Source organism: Callithrix jacchus, chromosome 4 (genome assembly GCF_049354715.1).
Source record: "Callithrix jacchus isolate 240 chromosome 4, calJac240_pri, whole genome shotgun sequence".
In the NCBI taxonomy this organism is placed as follows: Eukaryota; Metazoa; Chordata; class Mammalia; order Primates; family Cebidae; genus Callithrix; species Callithrix jacchus.
Window position 1 is genome coordinate 60,828,922 of NC_133505.1, and position 24,901 is coordinate 60,853,822.

General features: G+C 40.9%; 2 protein-coding genes across 7 annotated transcripts in view; both read left to right on the forward strand.

The window, feature by feature from the left end:
* The window catches only part of EFHC1 (EF-hand domain containing 1), a 92,343-nt gene extending 73,176 nt beyond the window's left edge, over positions 1 to 19,167 (forward strand). For all 6 annotated transcript variants that reach the window (XM_035295885.3, XM_054254095.2, XM_035295884.3 and 3 more), the window contains 3 exons: positions 307 to 454; positions 16,846 to 17,056; positions 18,926 to 19,167. In XM_035295885.3, the coding sequence (XP_035151776.1) occupies positions 307 to 454; positions 16,846 to 17,056; positions 18,926 to 18,997 (431 nt within the window). In that variant the 3' untranslated portion in view covers positions 18,998 to 19,167. The remainder of the gene's footprint in view (positions 1 to 306; positions 455 to 16,845; positions 17,057 to 18,925) is intronic.
* LOC108591201 (large ribosomal subunit protein eL42) lies at positions 17,856 to 18,266 on the forward strand. Its single transcript, XM_017971158.4, has one exon. The coding sequence runs from the start codon at positions 17,886 to 17,888 to the stop codon at positions 18,204 to 18,206; it is 321 nt and encodes a 106-aa protein (XP_017826647.1). The 5' UTR covers positions 17,856 to 17,885; the 3' UTR covers positions 18,207 to 18,266.
* Positions 19,168 to 24,901: the final 5,734 nt, after the last annotated feature.

Below are 24,901 nucleotides of genomic sequence, written 5' to 3' on the forward strand. Positions count from 1 at the left end.
AGAGGCAATTAGATTGTATTGCAACTGAGATAAAGCTACTATCCTTGTATATATGGTATAATGTGTTAATCTCCTTCCTAATCAATTAAATTCTAAATTGATTGCATTTGTTGGCTACAGATGTCAACAATAAGTTTGTAAACACTGAGCAAATGACTGCATATTACTATGTCATTTAAAGAAGACTTATTAGTTTCTGTCATAAATGCATACCCATGAATTTATCATTGGAGGGTTAATACTGTTTTACTCCTGATTGCATGAGAGAACATCACCAAGCTAAGTGTGTTGCTGCCTTCTCTCCAGTGTTTGGTCACCGGTTCATCATCCTTGATACAGATGAGTATGTTTTGAAATACATGGAGAGCAATGCTGCCCAGTATTCACCAGAAGCACTTGCATCAATTCAGAACCGTGTCCGAAAGCGAGACGCACCAGCTCCAGAATCGGAAAGGTATGTGTTTGACTTCTAGGGTTTGGCATACTCAAAATATTCAGGAAGTAATTCTTGAAAAAAAACGAATGAGTAGTCACATTCTAGATTTTCAGATTTCCCTCACCAGATGGGAATTATTAGACATAAACAGAAGGTTCCCTGGGTCAATGTAATAACTAGTAACTTAGAATTTTTTCAACTTCATTTATTTAGCAAATACAGTTGACCCTTGAACAATGTGGGAGTTAGGGGTACCAGCCTTCCTGCACAGTTGAAAATTCCTGCATAACTTTTGACACCCCCAAACTTAACTACAACTACTAATAGCCTACTGTTGACCAGAAGCCTTACTGATAACATAAACAGTTAACACATATTTTGTATGTCATGTGTATTACATCCTGTATTCTTACAATACAGTAAGCTAGAGAAACAAAGTTAAGGAAATCAAAAGAAAGAGAAAATTATTTACTATTCATTAAGTGGAAGTGGATCATCTTAAAGGTCTCCATCCTCCACTTCATGTTGAGTAGGCTGAGGAGGATGGGTTGATTTTGCTGTCTCAAGGGTGGCAAAGAGAAGAAAATCCAGGTTTCAGTGGGCCTGTGAAACGCAAATTCTTGTTGTTCAAGGATCAACTGTAATTATTAAATGTTTATTATGTGCCAGACACTATCACCAGGCCCTTGGACTTTTTATCAGTAAACAAAATAGAAAAGAAATTGCTGCCCACATTGAGTTGACCTTCTAAGCAGCAGGAGATAGACAATAACACCAGTAAACAAATTATACAGTATATTGGCTGATGAATGATGTAAAAAAATGGAGAAAATTAAGAGTAATAAGTGTTTCTGGAGAGTGGCAGTAGGTTGTGAAGGTAGGTCAGGGTAGGTGGTTGTACCTTGAGGTGACATTGAGCAAAGACTTGAAGGGAGTTAGCTGGGTGGATTTCTGCAGGAAGTGCTTTTCAGGAAGCTTTTCTTCCTGAAAGGGCAAAGGCTCTAAATGCTAGCATATCTTACTTAAAGTACTCAAGGAAGTGCTAGCATCTCTTACTTAAAATACTCACGTACCTTGGCAAGAAGTAGGCCAGTGAGAGTGTCTGCAATGGAGTGAGTGAGAGGAAGAAGAGTAGGAGATAGAATTAGAAAATTAACAATGGGCCAGACTGTGTAGAAGGTCTTTGGAAAGTTGCTGGCTTTTTTTCTCTGAATGAAATGGGCCACTGGGGGCAGGGACATCTGAATAGAGGAGTGACATATATTTTAAAAGAACTATCCTGGCTGTTGTGTTGAAAACAGATTAGGAGAGAGATTTATTGCAGTACTCCAGGCAAGAGATGATGATGTATTGGCACAGGATGATGGTATGAGTGGAGGTGGGGAGAAGTGGTCTGATTTGGATATATTTTGAAGGTAGCGCCAATAGGACTTCAGACAGATATTCTGGGGGATGTGAGGGGAAAAGAATAATTAAGGATGACTCCAAGATGTTTGGCTTGAGCAACTAGAAGGAAGAAACTGTGATCGCCTGAGATGGGGAATATGTGGGCTGTGGGTAGAGCAGTTGCCTTTTTTATTGGTTGGGGTGGGGATTTCAGTTCTGGATATATCATATATTAGGTTTAAGACAGCCAAGTAGATAGCCAAGTACAGAGCATACAATCTGTTGGATATGTAAATCTGGAGTTTGAGTGAGAAGTCTGGGCTGGAGAAGTAAATGTGGGCATTGTTGGCATGTAGTGATATTTTAGGCTATGAGACTGGATGACTTCTCTGTCCCTCTCTCTCTTGCGCTCTCTCTCTCTTGCGACAGGATCTCGCTCTGTCACCAAGTCTGGCATGCAGTGCCAATAGTGGAATAATAGCTCACTGCAGCCTCAAACTCCTGGGCTCAAGAGATTCTCCCACTTCAGCTTCACAAGTAGCTGGGACTACAGGTGCACGCCACCATGCTCAGCTAATTTTAAATTTTTTGTAGAGGCAGGGATCTGAGTTTGTTGCCAAGAACTTCTGGGCTCAAGTGATCTTCACATTGGCCTCCCAAAGTGCTAGGATAACAGCTGTGAGACACTGCTCCTGGCCTGGATGAAATCTCTAAGGAATTAGTGTAGATAAATAAAAGAATGACTCTAAGAACGAAGCTCTAGCGTCCTCCAACATTTAGAGTTAAGGGAAAAGGAAAACCAATGATGCAGGAAGAAAACTAAGTGAATGTGGTGTCCTGGAAGCCAATGAAGAAGTTACAGGTAATTCTTTGTTTACATGGTAGCATAGGACTGTAAAAAAGAACTGTGCAAAACAATTTTAATAATCAAAGGGAAAATGTACAATTGTTCTGTGCCCTTTAAAAATTTTTTGTCACTGCTGGGCACTGTGGCTCATGCCTATAATTCCAGCACTTTGGGAGGCCAAGGAAGGCGGATCACAAGGTCAGGAGTTCAAGACCAGCCTGACCAACATGGTGAAACCCCATCTCTACTAAAAATACAAAAAACAATTAGCCAGACGTGGTGGCACATGCCTGTGATTCCAGCTACTTAGGAAACTGAGGGGGAAAAATCACTTGAACCTGGGAGGTGGAGGTTGCAGTGAAACAAGAGCGTGCCACTGCATTCCAGCCTGGGCAACAGAGTGAGACTCAGTCTCAAGAAAAGTTTTTTTTTTCCTCAAAACATTAAAAACTTTGATGGTTATAAATGTATAAGGAAATGGAAAAATAGTCAAACTAATTTTTACTTAGCACACTATAATTTAAAACATGGATAACAGAAATAACTACGGTGTTTTATTTATAAAAACTCTATTGAAAGTTTGGGCAGCGCTTGTCTACTTCCCATTGTATAACTTATACAGAATGAACATCTGTTCTATGCCTTGGTGAATTATCATATTCCTGTTTAAGTTTGGATCAACTGCCAATATTTTATGATTTTTACTTTCAATGTTATAAAATATGTCTTAGATTTCCTTTAATGAGAATGAACTATCTCTGAGAGTTCTTTTAATGTGAAGCATTTTATAGGCATCTGGGATATCTTTATTCTTTTCATTACAACCACTTTTCTCATTTATGCTGATAGGTTTGCCTTCACCAGTTTCTACTGGCTGCATATCTAGAGTCTCTTGAAAGGCAGCTGTGTTGACATTCCCACAGTCAGCTTTCTCTTTTATAACTCCATTTATATTTGACTTGAATTCACTGCTTGCATCTTTGGTATACTTTGATCCTTATTGGCCAATTCTCTCTTTTGATTATCCATTTTTATAAAATATAGTTTGTGTATCGCTGAGAGACAAGGAGGCAACATAGCTACACACTTTACTGTCTGTGTGAACTGTAAAACAAATATACAGTGACCAATCACCAACAGACTTGGAAAGGCGTGATGTAATTGTCACTGATTGTAATATACATCTGTTTAATTATGTTGTGATTAGTGGACGAACGTCCTGACAAATAAGTTTGTATTTTATGCAATTACTCATAGTTAATATCTGTGTTAACTGAAATTTGAACCCTGTTGTTGGGGACCTGATTATTTTATTAAATGGTGGTAATTGAAATTCATGCACAGGAATTGTGCAAACTGAGAACTGCCTTCATATCAAGGAAGACAGACTTGATGGAGGACAGGTGAGCTTCAAAATTATGGCTTACCCCAGGAGAGTTATTGGTTTTTCCCAAGAAAGAATTCCAGGGAGAGCAGGTGCTGTTAAACAGCAACTTTTTTTAAGTGACAGTGTATAGCAGCAGCTGAGGTTCTGCTTCTTGCAGAGCAGGGATACCCCATAGGCATTGTGCCCAGAGTTGTAGCTCAAAGGCAGTTCTGCACTCATATTTATAACCACTTTTTATTTTATTTATTTATTGTACTTTAGGTTCTGGGGTACATGTGCAGATCCTGCGGGATTGTTGCATAGGTACACACATAGCAATGTGGTTTGCTGTCTCCATCCCCCTGTCATCTACATCTGGCATTTCTCCTCATGTTTTCCCTCCCCCACTTCCCCACACCCCCACTGTCCCTCCCTTAGCCCCCCCGAACAGCCCCCAGTGTGGGATGCCTTCCTTCCTGTGTTCATGTGTTCTCACTGTTCAACACCCACCTATGAGTGAGAACATGCGATGTTTGATTTTCTGTTCTTGTGTCAGTTTGCTGAGAATGATGGTTTCCAGATTCATCCATGTCCCTACAAAGGACACGAACTCATCGTTTTTTATGGCTGCATAGTATTCCACGAAGTATATGTGCCACATTTTCCTTGTCCAGTCTATCGTCAGTGGGCATTTGGGTTGGTTCCAGATCTTTGCTATTGTAAACAGTGCTGCTATGAACATATGTGTGCATGTATCTTTATAATAGAATGATTTATAATCCTTTGGGTATTTACCTGGTAATGGAATTGCTGGGTCAAATGGAATTTCTATCTCTAGGTCCTTGAGGAAGCACCACACTGTCTTCCACAATGATTGGACTAGTTTACACTCCCACCAACAGTGTAAAGGTGTTCCTGTTTCTCCACATCCTCTCCAGCATCTGTTGTCTCCAGATTTTTTAATGATCGCCATTCTAACTGCCATGGGATGGTATCTCAATGTGGCTTTGATTTGCATTTCTCAAATAATCAGTGATGATGAGCATTTTTTCATATGTTTGTTGGCCTCATATATGTCTTCTTTTGAAAAGTGTCCGTTTATATCCTTCTCCCACTTTTGGATGGGTTTGTTTGTTTTTTTTTCTTGTATATCTGTTTTAGTTCTTTGTAGATTCTGGATATTAGCCCTTTGTCAGATGGATAGATTGCAAAAATTTTTTCTCATTCTGTTGTTTGCTGATTCACTCTAATGATTGTTTCTTTTACTGTACAGAAGCTCTTAAGTTTAATTCAATCCCATTTGTCAATTTTGGCTTTTGTTGCCAATGCTTTTGGTGTTTTAGTCATGAAGTCCTGACGTGTGCCTATGTCCTGAATGGTTTTGCCTAGATTTTTTCTCGGGTTTTTATGGTGTTAGGTTTTATGTTTAAGTCTTTAATGCATCTGGAGTTAATTTTAGTGTCAGGTGTCAGGAAGTGGTCCAGTTTCTGATTTCTGTATGTGGCTAGCCAGTTTTCCCAACATCATTTGTTAAACAGGGAATCCTTTCCCCATTGCCTGTTATTGTCAGGTTTGTCAAAGATCAGATGGTTGTAGATATGTGGCATTGCCTCCGAGGCCTCTGTTCTGTTCCATTGGTCTACATCTCTGTTTTGGTACCAGTACCATGCTGTTTTGATTACTGTAGTTTTCTAGTATAGTTTGAAATCAGGTAGTGTGCCTCTGGCTTTGTTCTTTTTGCTTAGGATTGTCTTGGCTATGTGGGCTCTCTTGGTTTCATATGAAGTTTAAGGTGTTTTTTTCCAGTTCTGTGAAGGTCATTGGTAGCTTGATGGGGATAGCATTAAATCTATAAATTATTTTGGGCAATATGGCCATTTTCATGATATTGATTCCTCTAACCATGAGCATGGAATGTTTCTCCATTTGTTTGTGTCCCCTCTTATTTCCTTGAGCAGTGGTTTGTAGTTCTCCTTAAAGAGGTCTTTTACATCCTTTGTTAGTTGTATTCCTAGGTATTTTATTCTCTCATAAAATGATTTGGGAAGGAGTCTCTCTTTTTGGATTGTTTGGAATTGTTTCAGAAGGAGTGGTACCAGTTCCTCTTTGTATATGTTGTAGAATTCAGCTGTGAACCTGTCTGGACCTGGACTTTTTTTGGTTGGTAGGCTATTAATTGCTGCCTCAACTTCAGCCCTTGTTATTGGTCTGTTCAAGATTTCAACTTCTTCCTGGTTTAGGCTTGGAAGGGTACAAGTGTCCGGGAATTTATCAATTTCTTCCAGGTTTACTGGCTTATGTGCATAGAGTTGGTTTTAGTAATGTCTGATTGTAGTTTGTATTTCTGTGGAGTTGGTGATAGCCCCTTTATCATTTTTTATTGCATCTATTTGATTCTTCTCCCTTTTCTTTTTTATTAATCTGGCTAATGGTCTATTTTGTTGATCTTTTCAAAAAACCAGCTCCAGGATTTATTGAGTTTTTGAAGGATTTTTGTGTGTGCCTATCTCCTTCAGTACTGCTCTGATCTTAGTTATTTCTTGTTTTCTGCTAGCTTTTGAGTTTTTTTGATCTCACTCCCCTTACTCCTTCAATTTTGATGATAGGGTGTTGATTTTAGATCCTTGCTTCTCTGATAGGCATTTATTGCTATAAATTTCCCTCTAAACATTGCTTTAAATGTGTCCCAGAGATTCTGGTACGTTGTATCTTTGTTCTCGTTGGTTTCAAAGAACATCTTTATTTCTGCCTTTGTTTCATTGTTTATCCAGTCGACATTTAGGAGCCAGTTGTTCAGTTTCCATGAAGCTGTGCAGTTCTGAGTTAGCGTCTTAATTCTGATTTCTAATTTGATTGCACTGTGGTCTGAGAGACTGTTTGTTATGATTTCTGTTCTTTTTCATTTGCTGAGCAGTGATTTATTTCCAATTATGTGGTCAATTTTAGAGTAGATGCCATGCAGTGCTGAGAAGAATATATATTCTGTGGATTTGGGGTGGAGATTTCTATGGATGTCTATTAGGCCTGCTTGGTCCAGATCTGAGTTCAAGTCCTGGATGTCCTTGTGAATTTTTTGTCTCATTGATCTGTCATATTGACAGTGAAGTGTTAAAGTCTCCCACTATTATTGTGTGGGAGTTTAAGTCTCTTTGTAGGTCTTTAAGAACTTGCTTTATGTACCTGGGTGCTCCTGTATGAGGTTCATATGTATTTAGGATGGTTAGCTCTTCCTATTGGATTGATCTTTTTAATGCCCTTCTTTGTCTCTTTTGATCTTTGTTGGTTTAAAGTCCATTTTATCAGAGACTAGGACCGCAACTCCTGCTTTTTTTGGCTCTCCATTTGCTTGGTAAATCTTCCTCCATCCCTTTATTTTGAGCCTATGTGTGTCCTTGCATGTGAGATGGGTTTCCTGAATACAGCACACCGATGGGTTTTGGTCTTCTATCCAATTTGCCAGTCTATGTCTTTTGATTGGTGCATTTAGTCCATTTACATTTAAGCTTAATATTCTTATGTGTGAATTTCATCCTGCCATTTTGATGCTAGCTGGATGTTCTGCCTGTTAGTTGACACATTTTCTTCATTATGTTGATAGTCTTTACCATTTGGTATGTTTTTGGAGTGGCTGGTACTGGTTGTTCCTTTCTACGTTTAGTGCTTCTTTCAGGAGCTCTTGTAAGGCAGGCCTGGTGGTGACAAAATCTCTCGGCAATTCTTGTCCATAAAGGATTTTCTTTCTCCTTCTCTTATGAAGCTTAGTTTGGCTGGATATGAAATTCTGGGTTGAAAGTTCTTTTCTTTAAGGATGTTGAATATTGGCCCCCACTCTCTTCTGGCTTATAGGGTTTCTGCCAAGAGATCTGCTCTGAGTCTGATGGGCTTCCCTTTGTGGGCAACCCGACCTTTCTCTCTGGCTGCACTTAGCATTTTTTCCTTCATTTCAACCCTGGTGAATCTGATAATTATGTGCCTTGGGGTTGTTCTTCTTGAGGAATATCTTTGTGGTGTTCTCTGTATTTCCTGGACTTGAATGTTGGCCTGCCTTTCTAGGTTGGGGAAGTTCTCTTGGTTAATATCCTGAAGAGTGTTTTCCAGCTTGGATTCATTCTCTCTGTCATATTCAGGTACACCTATCAAATGTAGATTAGGTCTTTTCACATTATCCCGTATTTCTTAGAGGCTTCGTTCATTTCTTTTCACTCTTTTTTCTCTATTCTTGCCTTCTCATTTTATTTCATTGAGTTGATCTTCAATCTCGGATATCCTTTCTTCTGCTTGGTTGATTTGGCTATTGAAACTTATGTATGCTTCACAAAGTTCTTGTGCTGTGTTTTTCAGCTCCATCAAGTCATTTATATTCTTCTCTAAGCTGTTTATTCTAGTTAGCATCTCATCTAACCTTTTTCTAGATTCTTAGTTTCTTTGCATTGGGTTAGCACATGTTCCTTTAGCTCTGAGAAGTTTGTTATTACCCACCTTCTGAGGCCTGTTTCTGTCAATTCATCAGATTCATTTTTCATCCATCTTTGATCCCTAGCTGGTGAGGAGTTGTGATCCCTTGGAGCAGGAGAGATGTTTTGGTTTTTGGTGTTTTCATCCTTTTTGCGCTGGTTTCTTCCCATGTTAGTGTCTTTATCTACCTGTGGTCTTTGTAGTTGGTGACTTTTGGATGGGGTTTCTGAGTAGACATCCTTCGTTGATGTTGAAGTTATTTCTTTCTGTTTCTTAGTTTTCCTTCTAACAGTCAGGTCCTTCTGCTGCAGGACTGCTGGAGGTCCACTCCAGACCCTGCTCACCTGGGGATCACTCATGGGGACTGTAAAACAGCAAGGGTTGTGGCTTGTTTCTTCCTCTGCTATCGTCATCCCAGAAGGATGTCGTCCTGAGCTCTCCTTTATGGGTGTCTCTTCGGGTAGACAGGGGTCAGGGAGCTGCTTGAGGAGACAGTCTGTCCCTTATAGGAGCTCAAGTGCTGTACTGGGATCTCCATTGTTCCATGCAGAGCTGCTGGGCAGGTACCTTTAAGTCTGCTACAGGTGAACTCATAAATGCCTCTTTTCCCAGGTGCTCTGATCTAGGAAGGTCGGCTTTATTTATAAGTTCTTGTCATGCTGCTGCCTTTTTTCACAGATGCCCTGCCCTGGACAGTCTGTCAGCAGAGGTGTTGCTGAGCTGCTGCAGGCTCTGCCCAGCTGCTGTGTGAACTGCCTCAGTAGTGGCGGACTGCCTCAGTATTGGGGGATGCCCTTCCACCCACTGAGCTGGACTATCCTGGGTCCAGCTGCACTTGCTGCAAAACTCTCAATCCAGAGTGTTTCAGATTGCTTGTTTTGTGGGGATGGTACCTGCTAAGCCAGATCACGTGGCTCCATGTCTCAGCCCCATCCTTTTCAGTGGAATAGGCGGCTTTGTCTCCCAGTCATTCCAGGCACCAGTCGAAATGGCTGCCCAGACTTGTGTGAGTTTCTGTGTGCTGACCTGGCACTGGCTGAAACCGCCACACTGAAAACTCTTGGAGCTTTTCGGCCCAGGAATCTCCTGGTCTTTGGGCAGTGAAAACTTATTTGGAAATGTGGTGAGCACTTACCCTCTGTGCTGTTCTTGCTAGGAACTGCACTCTGGAGCTGTTCCTATTCAGCCATCTTGGATCTGCAACCTACACTCACTTTTTATTATATGCAAATTAAGGTGCAGTTTATGCAAAAATTTCTAGGAAAAGGGTGGCAACTTCCAGGTGTTGAAGTTGTTGCTATGGAAAGGGGTGGTTACTTCTGGATGCTGTCAAGGCATTGGTAAACTGATATGAGGCACCGGTGGGCATGTCTTATGGAAAGCTGCTTCTGCCCCAGAGCTATTTTAGCTAGTCATCTATTTGGTCCTGTGTCCCAGCTGAGCCTCCAGAGTCAAGCCTCCTACCTCAGAATGATTTATTGTGTCAAATGCAGATTTAGCTATATTAAGGGAACTGGGGACCTTGGAGACCTTAATGAGGAGTTTCAATGGAATGAGAAGAGGAGGAAAATCTGACAGCAGTACACTTAAGAGAGAATGGGAGAGAAAAATTCTGGACCAGAGTGGAGACTACTTTTTTGGGAAGGTTTGGTACAAAGGACAACAGAGAAATGGGGTAGCAGCTGGCAGAGAAAGTGAAGTCAGGAGAAGGGTTTGTTTTATTTCACTTTTGCTTTAATTTTAACATAGAAGAAATAGCATGTTTGTATGTTAATGGGAATAATTCCATAGAGGGGAAAACATTGATAAGTGTATGAGAGAGAGGGGTGACTATCTGGAGTTTGTGAGAAGATGGGGTTTAGTACAAGTGGAGGAACTGGCTTTAGATGGAAGCATCAACCATTCACCTAGGGCAGTATTTCTTAAACTTTTGGATCTCAGGAAAACTTTATATTCTTAAAAATTATTGAGGGCCCCAGAGGATTTTTATGTGTTTATATCTATTGCTATTTAGTATATTAGAATTGTATCTGAAAATTTTTCAAATATTATTTGAAAATAATTTCATGTTAACACAAATAACATAATTTTCTGAAAAAAACTGTATTTACAAATGGTAAATATTCAGTGAGAAGAGTGCTTTACATTTTTGCAAACCTCTTAACATCTGATTTTAATAATAGAAGACAACTGGATTTTCATGTGATTTTGTGTTCTGCCTGCTGTGACAGCCTGTGTTGTGTGACCTTTGGAAAACTCCATTGTGGACTTGTGGGAAAACAAGAAATAAAAAGATAAATAATTACTAAGTATTATTACAAGAATAGTTTTGACCTCACAGACCCCCAGAGGGTCTTGGGAATCTCCACAGGTTCTGGGATTACTCTTTAAATCCTTGATGTAGGGCAACAGCCAAAAAGGCAGAAGGTGTGGGTTCAGATGCTGGTAGGTGGGTAGATATTGGGAGGCCTTAGTGATTGTTTCATGAGAATAGTGGAGTAGAAAGAATGAGGATAGAAGAAGATGTTGGAGGTTTCAGGAAAAGTTATGAAATGCTCTATTTTATTGAATATATACATATTAATAAAATGCATATAAAATAAAATTTAAAACAGCATATTTTAGCTACTACTAAGAAAGAAAAAATTGCCAAATATAATCTGTATTCATCATTAATTGAAAAATACATGTTAATTCCAGAGATGTTAAAATGTAAAAAAGAAAAATTGTCTCATTTCGTGGACATGTATTTAATCAAAAAACATTAAACCGCTGGCCAGGCGCAGTGGCTCACGCCTGTAATCCCAGCACCTTGGGAGGCCGAGGCGGGGGGATCACCTGAGGAGTTCTAGACTAGCCTGTCCAACATGACGAAACCCCATCTCTACTAAAAATACAACAACAACAAAAAAATTAGCTGGGTATGGTGGCAGGCAGCTGTAATCCCGGCTACTTGGGAGGCTGAGGCAGGAGAATCCCTTGAGCCCTGGAAGCAGAGGTTGCATGTGCCAAGATTGTGCCACTGCATTCCAGCCTGGGCAATAAGAGCAAAACCTCCGTCTCAAAGAAAAAAAAAAGTCTCAGGACTTAAAGAAATATGATAGCTGTCTAGGAAAGTGGGAGGCTGAATGGACTAGAGAAGCATAGTTTGGTGGTTGGACAGCATTAAAAGACTATTTCATATTCATAGTCATATATTTAATTCAAGTACTTCCCAAAAGTTTTTTCTGTAATTGTCCCTTGTTTATGCACATACCAGCAGATACTGGAAAACTTATTGCTGCAGCATACCACTAATTAAATCATCTTTAAAATTTTTTTTAGATTTAGTAATTTAAGTTTCTTAAAATGTAGTAATGAGGAAAATATACCACTGTGGCTCTTAGAATAAGATATCAATAAAAATAAGGAAGGAGAAATTCAAATTTTAGGTTGCCATATGGATATGGTTTGTTTGGCCCCACCAAGCCTAGGTTGCCATATGAATATGGTTTGTTTGGCCCCACCAAGCCTCATGTTGAAATCTGATCCCTAGTGTTGGAGATGGGCTTCATGGAAGGTGTCTGGATGCTGAAGGCAGATCAATTATAAATGGTTTGGTGCCATTCTCATAGGAATGAGTTCTCACTTGTAGTTCCCATGAGAACTGTTGTTGAAAAGAGCCTGGCACCACCTACTCTCTCTCTCTTTTGCCTCTTCTCTTACCATGTGATCTCTGCACATGTCTGCCCCCCTTCCCTTTCCACCATGAAGGGGAGCATCCTGACATCTTTACCAGAAGCAAATGTTGGTACCATGTTCCTTATACAGTCTGCAGAGCTCTGAGCCAAGTAAGCCTCTTTTCTTTATAAATTACCAGCCTCATTTATTTTCATAGCAACACAAATGGACTACGACATGGATTAAGAGATCCATTGCCATCCTCATTTTGATCCTCACCCTCCCGTTCTTCCCTTGTGAGGGGCCAGAGAGATGAGTTAGGGGAAATGCTTGAAGATGACATGAATCCACTGTCACACCTTCTGTGTGTCCTAGCCATTCTGCACTTAGCTCCTGACTCACCCATCTGATAAAGAATCCTGCTTTAAGGAAATACAGATACAAATATATTTAGCCACTCATTGCTAAGAGTCATAAAAGGGGATCATGAGTACTTGTCAGACCAGTACTTTTTATGTCTGGTTTTTTTTTAGGCAAGAGTCTTGCTCTGTTGCCAGGTGCCAGGCTGGAGTGCAGTGGCGCGATCTCGGCTCACTGCAACCTCCATCTCCTGGATTCAAGCAATTCTCCTGCCTCAGCCTCTTGAGTAGGTGGGACCACAGGTGCACACCACCATGTCCAGCTAATTTTTGTATTTTTTAGTAGAGATGGGGTTTCACAATGGTCTCGATCTCTTGACCTCGTTATCCACCCGCCTCGGCCTCCCAAAGTGCTGGGATTACAGGCATGAGCCACCGCGCCCGGCCTACTTTTTATGTCAATTGTCAGTTACAAGATGATGAAATATGGAGTTAGCCATTTGCTTTCTCTGGGCCAGAAAATTAGAATAATGCACAGGTAACTGAGTATTGACTTCATCTTCAAGTTGTTAAATTCTCTTTGGGTTTGGGGTCCTCACTGCAGTATTTTGAACTGAAACTTAAGGACAGCAATAAACCTACCCTCCACAGGAAATCCACATGTGTCAATAGCATAGATACATACACGTACTTGTTCATATATATTATTCTTGTTCCATTAACATGCCCATTTGTGCACTTCAGCTTCAAGAGGACCCTACTCTTTTACTAAATGTTCTTTTTAATCCTTTTCTTTTTCACTTCCAGCCACTTTTTCCGTGAGAATTTTCCAAATATTCTCATTTCCTTTTCCATTTTATTCAAGAACATGGAAGTCGTTGGTTTCAAATATGAGATCAAATAATCCAATAGGGGCTTCATCGGTGTTCTCACCCTTCATCTTAGAATATTTCTCTACTATCACTCTTATTCTCTTTATCTTTTGTCAGAGATAAGTAACTCCTCCTATTTCTTCAAATCTAATTCTTCTATTTTGTGTCTGTAACCACTTCCCTCCTGACTGCTCCAGAATCTTTATGACTTTTAATGACTGCTTCATAAATTGCTTTCTTGAAGGTCATTGATTGTTTCCAAGTATAATGGACTCTTCTCATTTAGTCATTAATTCAACAGATATTTGAGCTTATATCATATACCAGCCCTTATATTTAATGCTTAGGCAATTTTTTTTAAGTGAAGGGACAGGTAGTAAACAGTTTAGGCCTTGTGGGTCATATCGTCTTTGGGATAACTACTCAACTCTACCCTTACAGCATGAAAGCAGCTGTGACAATACATAAATGAATAGGAGTGGTTGAATTCCAAGAAAATTTTGTGTATAAAAAAATAGGCAGCAGGTTAGCTTTGGCCTGGGTGTCATAGTTTGCTGACCCCCCGGTCTAGTGTTTAGTTTTTCTGATCTACGTATAATATTGATTACTCTTTACCACCCCTCTTTTGAAACCCTCTCTTGAGTTCTGGAAGCTCAAAGTTTCTGGTAGTCCTACCTCTCTGAAAGCCTATTCTGTGTGTCTTTTTCCTACTTCTGTCTACTAGGTCCGCATTTCTCAAGGTCCTGTTTTTGGTCCTCTTGCTTGCCTTCTCTAAACTTTCTGGACGTTGCATTATCTGAGTTGCTCTCCTGACCATTCTGCTGAATCTATTTTCAACATGTCTTTGTCCATCTGAGCCACCATCACCTCTCACTTTGTACAACTAAAGATGAAGCCATTGTCATTTTCATCCTTCTAGTACACCTGCTCTTCCTTATTCCTTCTTTTTGCTTATCTCTCTCATTTTCTAAGTGGAGGACTGTGCCAGGATTCTCATGGCAAAACATTCCAAGAGTAGATAGAAAACTGTGACATCCCTCTTACCTAAGGAAGATTAGCCACTCTATAAAACACATTCACTTTTATGGAAAGTTAAGGAAAGGCATTGGAGGGCTTGGCAGAGTTTTCACCAAGCATGTTGAGACCTCCAGCCACCTCTCAGTTGGCAGTCCCTATTTAGCATAACCAGTTGGCCTCCATGTTTTCTTGTTTACCCATGTGAGCAAACCTTGCCTTGAGACTTGCAGCTCTTTTACAGAATGTGCCCTGACTTGAGCTCTGGCAATAAAGTAGAGGCTGTAACTTTAACTAGCTCGACCTTAAACAGTACCACCTGTTGCCATCTATCAGTGAATTTACTCCATCTTGCTCAAAGGCAGCAGATGCCATGGGTATTTTTCCTGCTGTATAAAGGGGAATAGGAATCTGTCTTCTTGGGGGAAAAAGAGAGTTATTGTCTCTTTCCCCAGATGATTGGATGATCACATTTTAACTTTATATGCTCCATGGCTCTAGTTCTTAGAAACACATGGAAGATTGAGGTTTGACTGCTTCCTGCCACTAAAATAGCTCCCTGGTGGTCATTCATAATTTAGTAAATAGGATTCAAATTACATTCATCAGATAAATATATTCTGCTTCTATAATGAATAATGCCAGAGAGCATTTAGATATTGGGGATGATTACAGCAACTTTTATTGTTCTTGGCTTACTACAAAAATAACACATGTCCAGAGTTTGAAATTTTAGGGAATAAAAATCTAGGTAATACAAATAGAAATAAGCAAAAATTTTTGAAAATCTTGTAACTCAGAGATAACTACTTCTAATATTTTGTTTTTAAGATGAATATAAAGTAGGAAGTTCTGTAATACTATTTTGCTGGCTTCTTTCACTTGATAGTCTATTATGAACCCCTGTGAAAAGAAATATTTTAAGGCACATATATGAAGGGACCAAGGAAAAGTTTTGCTCCTACCCCATCTTTCATCTACCTGCTTCTTACCCTCCTCTCCCCATGGGTAACTACCTCTTTCATTGATTTTTTTGAATATCTTTTCAGAGTTTCTTTAAGTAATATAAGCAACTTTGAGTATATACTCATATTCACCCACAACTTTTACAACAAAAGGTAATACTCTGTACTTGCTTTTATGTCTTGATTTTCTCACTAAAAATCTCTTTATACTCTTTCTACAGCATTGTCAGTGGCTGCATTATTATTCCATTGCTTTATCGTAGTGTAAGTTATTTAACGAAAATTCCCTATTTTTGGACATTGAGGCTATCTCAAAACAATCTTCTAGATGTATCTTTGCATACAACCCATGGTTATTTGCTTAGGATAAATTATTTTAAATTATTTGCTGGACTTCTGCTTCATCTTTCCAAATTTTTCCTGATAGGTTATTCCAATTTATAGTTTCCCCAGCAAGACTTGCCAGCAGGTAAAAGGGGAAAATAAGTTAAAAAGAGGCTATTTGCAACAGTGAACTTAAAACATATTATACACAAGAAAAATAAATGCAGAAAAGCAATGGTAGATTGATAGTTCTCAAGTCAAGGAAGGAGAGGAATTCAGTTAGAAGTGACTGGGCATAATTGAGAGAATGTTGGAACTGAAGTGAGGTGTGAGTACTAGTCTTGCTGCTGACCTGGAATTTCAGATCAGTCACTAGGGTGTTCAAGTGTGTTTTCTCATCTCTGAAAGAGGGAAAAATGCTTACTGAGTTTATTTGGCCCATTTTGTTCTAAAAGGATTTATGAAGATGAAACATGAGGGAATCTTTAAACTTTAAAATTTTTAATTTTATAACTATACCTTCATGTTCAGAGGAAATAAAATTGAGCCTCTACTTATTGTGGTTGTGTTTTAAAGGCTAAGACCTCTGTCTTCCCAATGTTCTGTGTTACTAATCTCTCTTAATTTCAGTAAATGCTAAGCCCAAACTTCTCACTCTACCTCACAGAGCAATCTCTTAGCTTCCATAAATAAACTTTTACAGAATTCAGTGTGAATTGGAGAGGGAATAATATTAAAACTATAAAAAGTCAATTCTTGGCTGCAGATCTATATCTATATCTATCTATCATATAATTTTAGTTTTAGATGAGGAAACATTCATCTGCAGCAGCAGTAAGACACAATGATGTGATTCCCACAGAAACCAAATTTGGCATGGTGCTGGTATTAGATTTGCCTCCTTGCAGTGCAGTGATTAGCAGATGGCAGGAAAGGAGGCTGAGCAAGAAGGGAGGAAATTCAAAACCTGCCCCCAGTCAGGCCTTCCTGATGTGGAGGTCAGCTATCAGCCTGTGGGCAAGTGTTCAGATATTGGTCAGCTCAATCTCAATGCTGTGATTAGAAGCTTCCCTGATTTCATTAAGGAAGAACTTTGGTCACTAAGATGAGATTGGTTAAGAACAAGTACTGTGTGCGGTCATTTCCTTCCTTTCTCTACAGCAAGCAAACTGAAAAGGATCCAGGCGTGCAGGAACTGGAAGCATTAATAGACACAATCCAGAAGCAACTGAAAGATCACTCATGCAAAGACAACATTCGCGAAGCATTTCAAATTTGTGACAAGGAAGCTTCAGGATATGTGGACAGAGAAATGTTCTTTAAAATCTGTGAATCACTTAACATCCCAATAGATGACTCCTTGGTTAAGGAGGTCAGTATGGATTACTCTTTTGAGTTGATTGCAGAGGCTAAGCGCTGATCATTCTTTCCTGAAGGCAATTGTATGTGTATTTCACTATAACTGGGACAGATAGAGGATGTTCAAATCAGATCCCCTATTCTGTCCTGATTAGGTATTGCCCATTGATTCTAGCATTGGCGTTCTTTTCTGTTTGCTGTTAGGGTATCTCTTTAAGTGGGCCTGGGGCTGGACAACACAGACTGGTTAGTAGACCAACATGTCAGGACTGAAGGAGGGCAACAGAGATGATCCAAGAGGGGCAGCTTCCAAGGGAAGACTCAAAGATAAGTTGATTGAGCAGACTCTTGGAAGCCTTTGATACCTTTCGTCTAGCTAATACCTGATACACTGGCCCATCAGTAGGGTTAGCATGGAAGAGGGCATGACCACTGCAGGAGGGCTGTGGCATCTGTCAATAGTGGCAGCATGGCTAGCAGCAGATGGAGAAAGGGCATGGAAGTTTTCTTCCTTGAATTTTCATAAGTGAGTTGAAGGGGAGCTTTTATGCCTTTTCTTCATTGTAAACCCTTGAGCCAGGGTTCTCTCGCGCAGAACGAAGTCAGAACAGAGTCTCCCTGAGAAATGCCGAGGACTGTGGCTTATCATCATTGAGACATTCTTACTAAGAATATTGAGGTTCTATAGACTTTTTAAAGATCTTTTAGCCGAAGAAGTGTTCAGAATTTAAGAGTCATTTAGGAAAGGGTTTGATTTAGGGCTAGTGACTAGGTTGGAGATGAGGATTTTTCATAGATAGAAACATGAGAAGGCTTTCCGTGCCGGTAGCGCTCACGCAAAAATGGTCAACGTTCCTAAAACCCACCGGACTTCCTGTAAGAAGTGTGGCAAGCACCAACCCCACAAAGTGACACAGTACAAGAAGGGCAAAGATTCTCTGTATGCCCAGGGAAAGCGGCGTTATGACAGAAAGCAGAGTGGCTATGGTGGGCAAACTAAGCCGATTTTCCGGAAAAAGGCTAAGACTACAAAGAAGATTGTGCTGAGGCTCGAGTGCGTTGAGCCCAACTGCAGATCTAAGAGAATGCTGGCTATTAAAAGATGCAAACATTTTGAACTGGGAGGAGATAAGAAGAGAAAGGGCCAAGTGATCCAGTTCTAAGTGTCATCTTTTATGAAGACAATAAAACCTTGAGTTTATGTTCAAAAAAAAAAAAAGAAACATGAGAAGGAAGTGAGTAGAGGAGGGCAGATAGAAGGATATTTGTTCATGTGGCCCAAACACACATTTAGCTCCCCAAATTTTAGGTTGACAGCATGCCCAACTTTTGATTTTCAATTTATTCCTACTGTCTGATGTGGGAACTGACACGGGAGAGACGGCTGGCAGTCATTGGCAAGTGGAGCAGGGAAGTGGGGGTGAGACAGATTTGCACACGTCTTATAAAAAGAACCACAGAAAATAAGTGTGTTACCAGTCACAGTTGAGTTTCAAGGGACACAGAGTGGGCAGATTCTTCCATTAGGCTGTGGTAACAAGAGCCTGCTGTTTAAAATGTCTTACTCCTCATGAGCTAAGTGGACGAAGTCTTTTATTTGAATATAAAAACAACTAAAAGTGCTTTTATAAATATGGATGTTAGTCCTGAAATCTTGGGAAGGTCATTTACTCTATCCAGCCTTGGTTTCATCAAGTGTAAGATGGGGATAATGTCTGTCCTACCTGCCAGGTTCACAGGATCATTTCAGGATCAACCGTGGATATAAACATTCTGAACCAATTTACAAAGGCTGGGGATCATTATGTATAAGTGCACTCTGCAGTTGAGCTGAGGAAGCCCTGCAGAGCTGTCTCACCTATACTCTTTGCTCTCTCTGCAGTTAATCAGGATGTGCTCTCATGGAGAAGGCAAGATTAACTACTATAACTTTGTTCGTGCTTTCTCAAACTGACCTGCTGATGAGAAAATGCAAGACAATTTTTTGATGTTGGTACTGTGCTTTGAAATATACCTTGTACTCTTCACAGAGGCATTTACAGAGTTCCTGAAATTTTATTTCTTGTTTGGTTCTTATTGCGCTACTACTGAAGTCGAAATTAAATTACATCTAATAGGATCTAAGATTGGTGCCTTATTTAGGGTGATAAGGGTATAGCGATGTCTAATTTTGTGTGTCAACTTGGCCACAGGAGGCCCAAATGTTTTTTTTTTAAAAAAATATTTTTAATCTTTTTTAGAGATGGGATCTCACTCTGTCATCCAGGCTGGATTGTGGTATCACTATCTTAGCTCTATGACGTTTCAGACTCCTGGGCTCAAGTGATCCTCCCACTTCAGCCTCCCCAGTAGCTGTGCAACAGGCTTAAGCCACCATGGCCAGCTGATTTTTAAAATTGTTCTGTAGGGACAAGGTCTGACTATGTTGCCTAAGCTAGTCTCAAACTCATGACCTTCAGGAATTCTCCCACCTCAGCCTCAATAAGTGCTGGGATTATAAGCATGAGCCACTGTGCCCAGCCTCAGATTTTTCATTATTCTGGGGGTTTCTGTGAAGGTATTTTTGGATGAGGTAAACATTTGAATCAGAAGACTAAGTAAAACAGATTGTCCTCTCTAACGTGGGTGGGCCTCCTCCAATCATTTGAAGACATGAGTAAGAATAAAAAGGCTGACCTTCCCCCAGGTAAGAGAATTCCTCCTGCCTGACTGGCTTCAAATTGGGACATCAGCCTCTTCCTGCCTTCAGACACAAATGGAAACATCAACTGTTGGTCTAGAGCCTGCTGGCCTTCAGACTGGACCTAAACCATCAGGTCTCCTGGGTCTTAAGTCTTTGGATTCAGTCTAGAATTATACCTTTAGCTCTTTGGGTCTCCAGCTTGCCAATTTACCCTGCACATCTTGGGACTTGTAAGCCTTCATATTTGTTTGAACAATTTCTTATAATAATTCTACCCCTCTCTATCTATCTATATACACACACACACACATGCACATTTATATGTATATGTGTGTGTGTATATATAGTATGTATATATGTATGTGTATAGTATGTATATACATATATATGTATACATACATCCTATTGGTTCTGTTTCCCTGGATAACCCAGACTAATTCAGATGTAGAATGATCAAGAGCAGAAGGAATGTTAGAATCTCTAGAAGCATCATCTGGGATGTTGGAATCAGTATATAATATCACTGTTGCTGCTAGTCGGTGGCCCCACCACCACCCATCTGCCCACCCTGATACTGTAGGGAAATATACCACCTGTTTTTCAAACTGTGGTTCTAGGCCCATTAGACTTGCATTTTTTTTTTAAAAAAATAGAATATAATAGAAATTTTCTGGTCTACCTAGCAGGTTATGTATTTTTTCCTTTTTTTCTTTTTGAGACCAAGTCTCGCTCTGTCACCCAGGCTGGAATGCAATGGTGTGATCTCAGCTCGCTGCAACCTCTGCCTCCCGGGTTCAAGTGATTCTCCTGCCTCAGACTCCCAAGTAGCTGGAACTACAGGCACACACCACCATGCCCAGCTATTTTTTTGTATTTTTAGTAGAGACGGGGTTTCACCATGTTGGTCAGGCTTGTCTCAAACTCCTGATCTCAAGTGATCCACCCACCTCAGTCTGCCAAAGTGCTGGGATTACAGGTGTAAACCACCATGCCTGGCCTATTTTTTCATGAAACTTCTGTTTCAAATGAGAGTGTATTTACTGGATCATGATGTAAAATGTATTTCTTGGTGAGGCTTGTAGTAAAAAATAAAAAGATTTGGCCAGGCACAGTTGCTCACACCTGTAATCCCAGCACTTTGGGAGCAGAGCCAGGTGTATCAGTGAAGGTCAGGAGGTTGAGACCAGCCTGGCCAACATGGTGAAACCCCATCTCTACTAAAAATACAAAAATTAGCCAGTTATGGTGGTGTGTGCCTGTAATCCCAGCCACTCAGGAGGCTGAGATGGGAGAATTACTTAAACCTAGAGGCAGAGGTTGCAGTGAGCCAAGATCACACCACTGCACTCCATCCAGCCTGGGTGACAGAGCGAGACTCCAAAAAAAGAAAAAAAGAAAAAGATTAGGGGCTGGGCGCGGTGGCTCACGCCTGTAATCCCAGCACTTTGGGAGGCTGAGGCAGGTGGATTACGAGGTCAAGAGATCGAGACCATCCTGGTCAACATGGTGAAACCCCGTCTCTACTAAAAATACAAAAAATTAGCTGGGCATGGTGGCACGTGCCTGTAATCCCAGCTACTCAGGAGGCTGAGGCAGGAGAATTGCCTGAACCCAGGAGGCGGAGGTTGCGGTGAGCCGAGATCACGCCATTGTACTCTAGCCTGGGCAACAAGAGTGAAACTCCATCTCAAAAAAAAAAAAAAGATTAGAAAAATACTGCTTTCAGAGAGTCTGGCTTTGAGATAGGGGGGAAAGACTAGCAGCAGTTACTGTTCTCTAGTGAGCTCTGACTGGCTTTTTAGAATTAGGGCTGCTCTTTGGTTGAAGTCAGCCACTAAGTTCATCCTTAAACGTGCCATCTCACATTTTCCCAAGCCACCCAAAATGTGGTATGAATGAGGGAAGAGTTATATAGAATTCAGAATGCTTTCCCCACTGAGAACTTCTAGGCAACTTCCCTTGGTGTTTCCTTCACTAATGAGCTAAGCCACTTGCGACCAGCTTATTGAAAGGGCTGTGAATGTATTATGTTGACTCCTTTTCTGTTCCAGGCTATCATCTTGGGAATAACCCATGCTTTGTTTTGTTTCACCCTCAGGCACTCGTAACTATTTGAATCAGTATCTCACTTTCAAGTACAGATGCTCCTCTACTCACAGTGGGGTTATGTCTCAATAAACTCGCATAAGTAAAAAAAATCACAACTTGAAAATGCACTCAATACCCCTGATAAGCCTGTTGTAAGGAGGAAAATAAGTTGAACTGTTGAAAGTTGGGGACTATCTGTATTTTAGAAGTTTTTTTAGTCTAAAAATCACTGAGCTCTATCCTGCCTGGCCCAGTTCAGTCCTTCCCCAGGCTTAGAAGTATATGTATACAGGGGTGTATGTGCATATGGGGGTGGTGATAGTGGGTTTCTTCTTCCTCCCTTCTTTCTGTCTTCTGTTCCCTTTGTTCCTATTCAGCCATGCTGTTGTTTTTAGCCCTTGCAGGCTCTGGGAAAAGTTAAGGGGTAGAAACCAGAGAAAAAGGGCAAAGTCTTATTTCTGTGGCTAGTAATGTCATAATGTGGGGCCAGATCTCTGAGTGACACGTGCCCAAAGGCTGACTCTTTCTCCCAGAGTACCTTTTTTCTCTTTTGGAATTCTGGGGGTACATGTGTAGGTTTGTTATGTGGGTATATTGCACCTAGGTAGTGAGCAGAGTGACCAGTAGGTAGTTTTTCCGCACGCACTCCTCCTTCCCAACCCTCTCTGGTAGTCCCCAGCGTCTGTTGTTCCCATTGTTACGTCTATGTGGATTCAGTGTTTAGCTCCCACTTATAAGTAAGCACATGCAATATTTGGTTTTCTGTTCCTGCATCAATTCACGTTAGGATAATGGCCTCCAGCTGCATCCATGTTGCTGCAAAATACATGATTTCATTGTTTTTATGGCTGCATAGTATTCCATGGTATATATATACCACATGTACAACATCTAATCCACCACTGATGGGCACATAGTTTGATTCCATGTCCTTTGCTTAGAGCACCCTGTTTTGGGGAGTTCTTAGAACTCTTTCCAACTGGAAACTGCCCAGTGCACTACTCTCACATGCAGTCCACCTAGTCCGTAGCTGACCACCCCAGCTCTAATGGTATGTTCTCCAAGGCTCCTTTTGTTCTTCCCGTGGGGCCCTTTCAGGCTGACACATCTTCCAGGGTGTGCGCTCTCGCCGTGTTCTCACCCAGATGGCTCTCTTGGCTGTGTAGTTAGGTAGCTTAATACCTTTCCTTTAGACTGTTTCAGGGGAGAAACAGGCACCCCAAATCTTGTGCTCTCCAAACTCCAGGGGACAGACACATGTCAAACCCTGAGTCTTTTAAAGTACTCCCTCAATTAGCTTGCAGACCTAAGGCATTCTGACAGCCCCTTTCAAGAAGCCTGCACTTTCTGATATTTTCCCCATCACTCTTGCCTCCTGTGGTAGAGGAGCTTCGGGCTCCTCCTCAGCAAATCATTCATGGATCTGCATTAAATCTGCAACATATGGAAATACTTGCCAATTTCTGTCCTCAGCTTTGGGTCTCAGCCAAAATAGAGATTTAGGAAAGTCTCATTTAGGATCCTCTAGCCTGCTTTCGGTTGTTTTGTTTTTGTGTTTTTTAGAGACAGGGTCTTACTCTCTTGCCAGACTGGAATGCAGTGGTGTGACCGTAGCTCACTGGAGCCTCAAACTCCTGGGCTCAAGCAATCCTCCTGCCTCAGCCTTCTGAGTAGCCAGGCCTCTAGGCCCTTAATAATTTTAAAAGATTTTTTTTTGTAGAGAAGCAGTCCTGCTGTGTTGCCCAGGCTGGTCCTGATCTCTAGCCCTCAAGTGATCCTCCATTCTTGGCCTCTGAAAGTGCTGTGATTACAGGCATGAGCCACTCTGCCCAGCCATTGAAATCCCAGTGCTCATTTACCCTCAGTTCTAACCACTCATCTCTTCTTTTAATGTCTTTTCCACTAAGTAAAATAAACAGATTATCATTCTATTGAATATAATGAGGCCCAATATGAAAATGTCAGCCCCACAGTATCTGTTAGAAGTGTCTCAGAAGGGCTGGGCACAGTGGCTCACACCTGTAATTCCAACACTTTGGAAGACTGAGGCAGGCAGATTACGAGGTCAGGAGTTTGAGACCAGCCACAGTGAAACCCCATCTCTACTAAAAGATACAAAAATTAGCTGGGCATGGTGGCACGTGCCTGTAATCCTAGCTATTCAGGAGGCTGAGGCAGAAGAATCACTTCAATCCGGGAGGTGGAGGTTGCAGTGAGCTAAATTTGCACCCTGGCCTGGGCAACAGAGTGAAACTCCTTCTCAAAAAAAAAAAAAAAGTGTCTCAGAGGGAACTTTCTTCAATAAAGTTGGCACTATCCACATACACTCCTTAAGTTTGCTGTCCACTTCTTGCGTGGCATCTCCTTTCATTTACGTAAGATTGAGAAGCTCAGATCTAACAGCACCATCACAAGGTATAAAAGCGATTTCGTGAAAGACCAAAGCCAGCAGGTCATTTCTGTGGTGTCCCCACACTCACTGCTTACCTGGTTAGTTTACACAAAGCGGCAAGTGTAGGAACCACAAATGTCAGAGCAAATCACTTTTCCTTCTAAAATCCTGAATGGCAGTGCAGCCATTAGATGTCACTAATTACGTTGTGCCACAGTCACAGCTGGCAGGCATCTTGGAGTGTCAGGTTCAGGTGATGGAAGAGAGCTGAGCATTAGCTTGTAGCAAGCAATACTGTAGGAAGCAGAAAGATCATTGCTTCAGATTGGCCACCAGGGAGTTGAAAGACTCTAATACACACACACACACCAGAATTAAGATTAGCACTGGTAGCTGAAGCTATCAAGTCTAACCGAAGGCTTTGTCTAAGATTGCTTATAAGAAAACTGCTTTGTGGGTAAGCATGGGCTGTGAGTTAGCCACCACTCAGAAACCTGGGTCTGTACCTTGTCTGCACCACCAGGGGGCCTTGAAGATACCATCGAATTAAGGTGTATCAAATCCATATCTATAGGCTTTAAGGGTATTTGGGATGAATTGTCTCCAGAGAATCAAGGGTGACTTGGGTAAATGACTTCTCAATATGCTGCTGGCCCATAAGTTCATTTTAAAAAGCCAATTTGAGTGTTTTATAT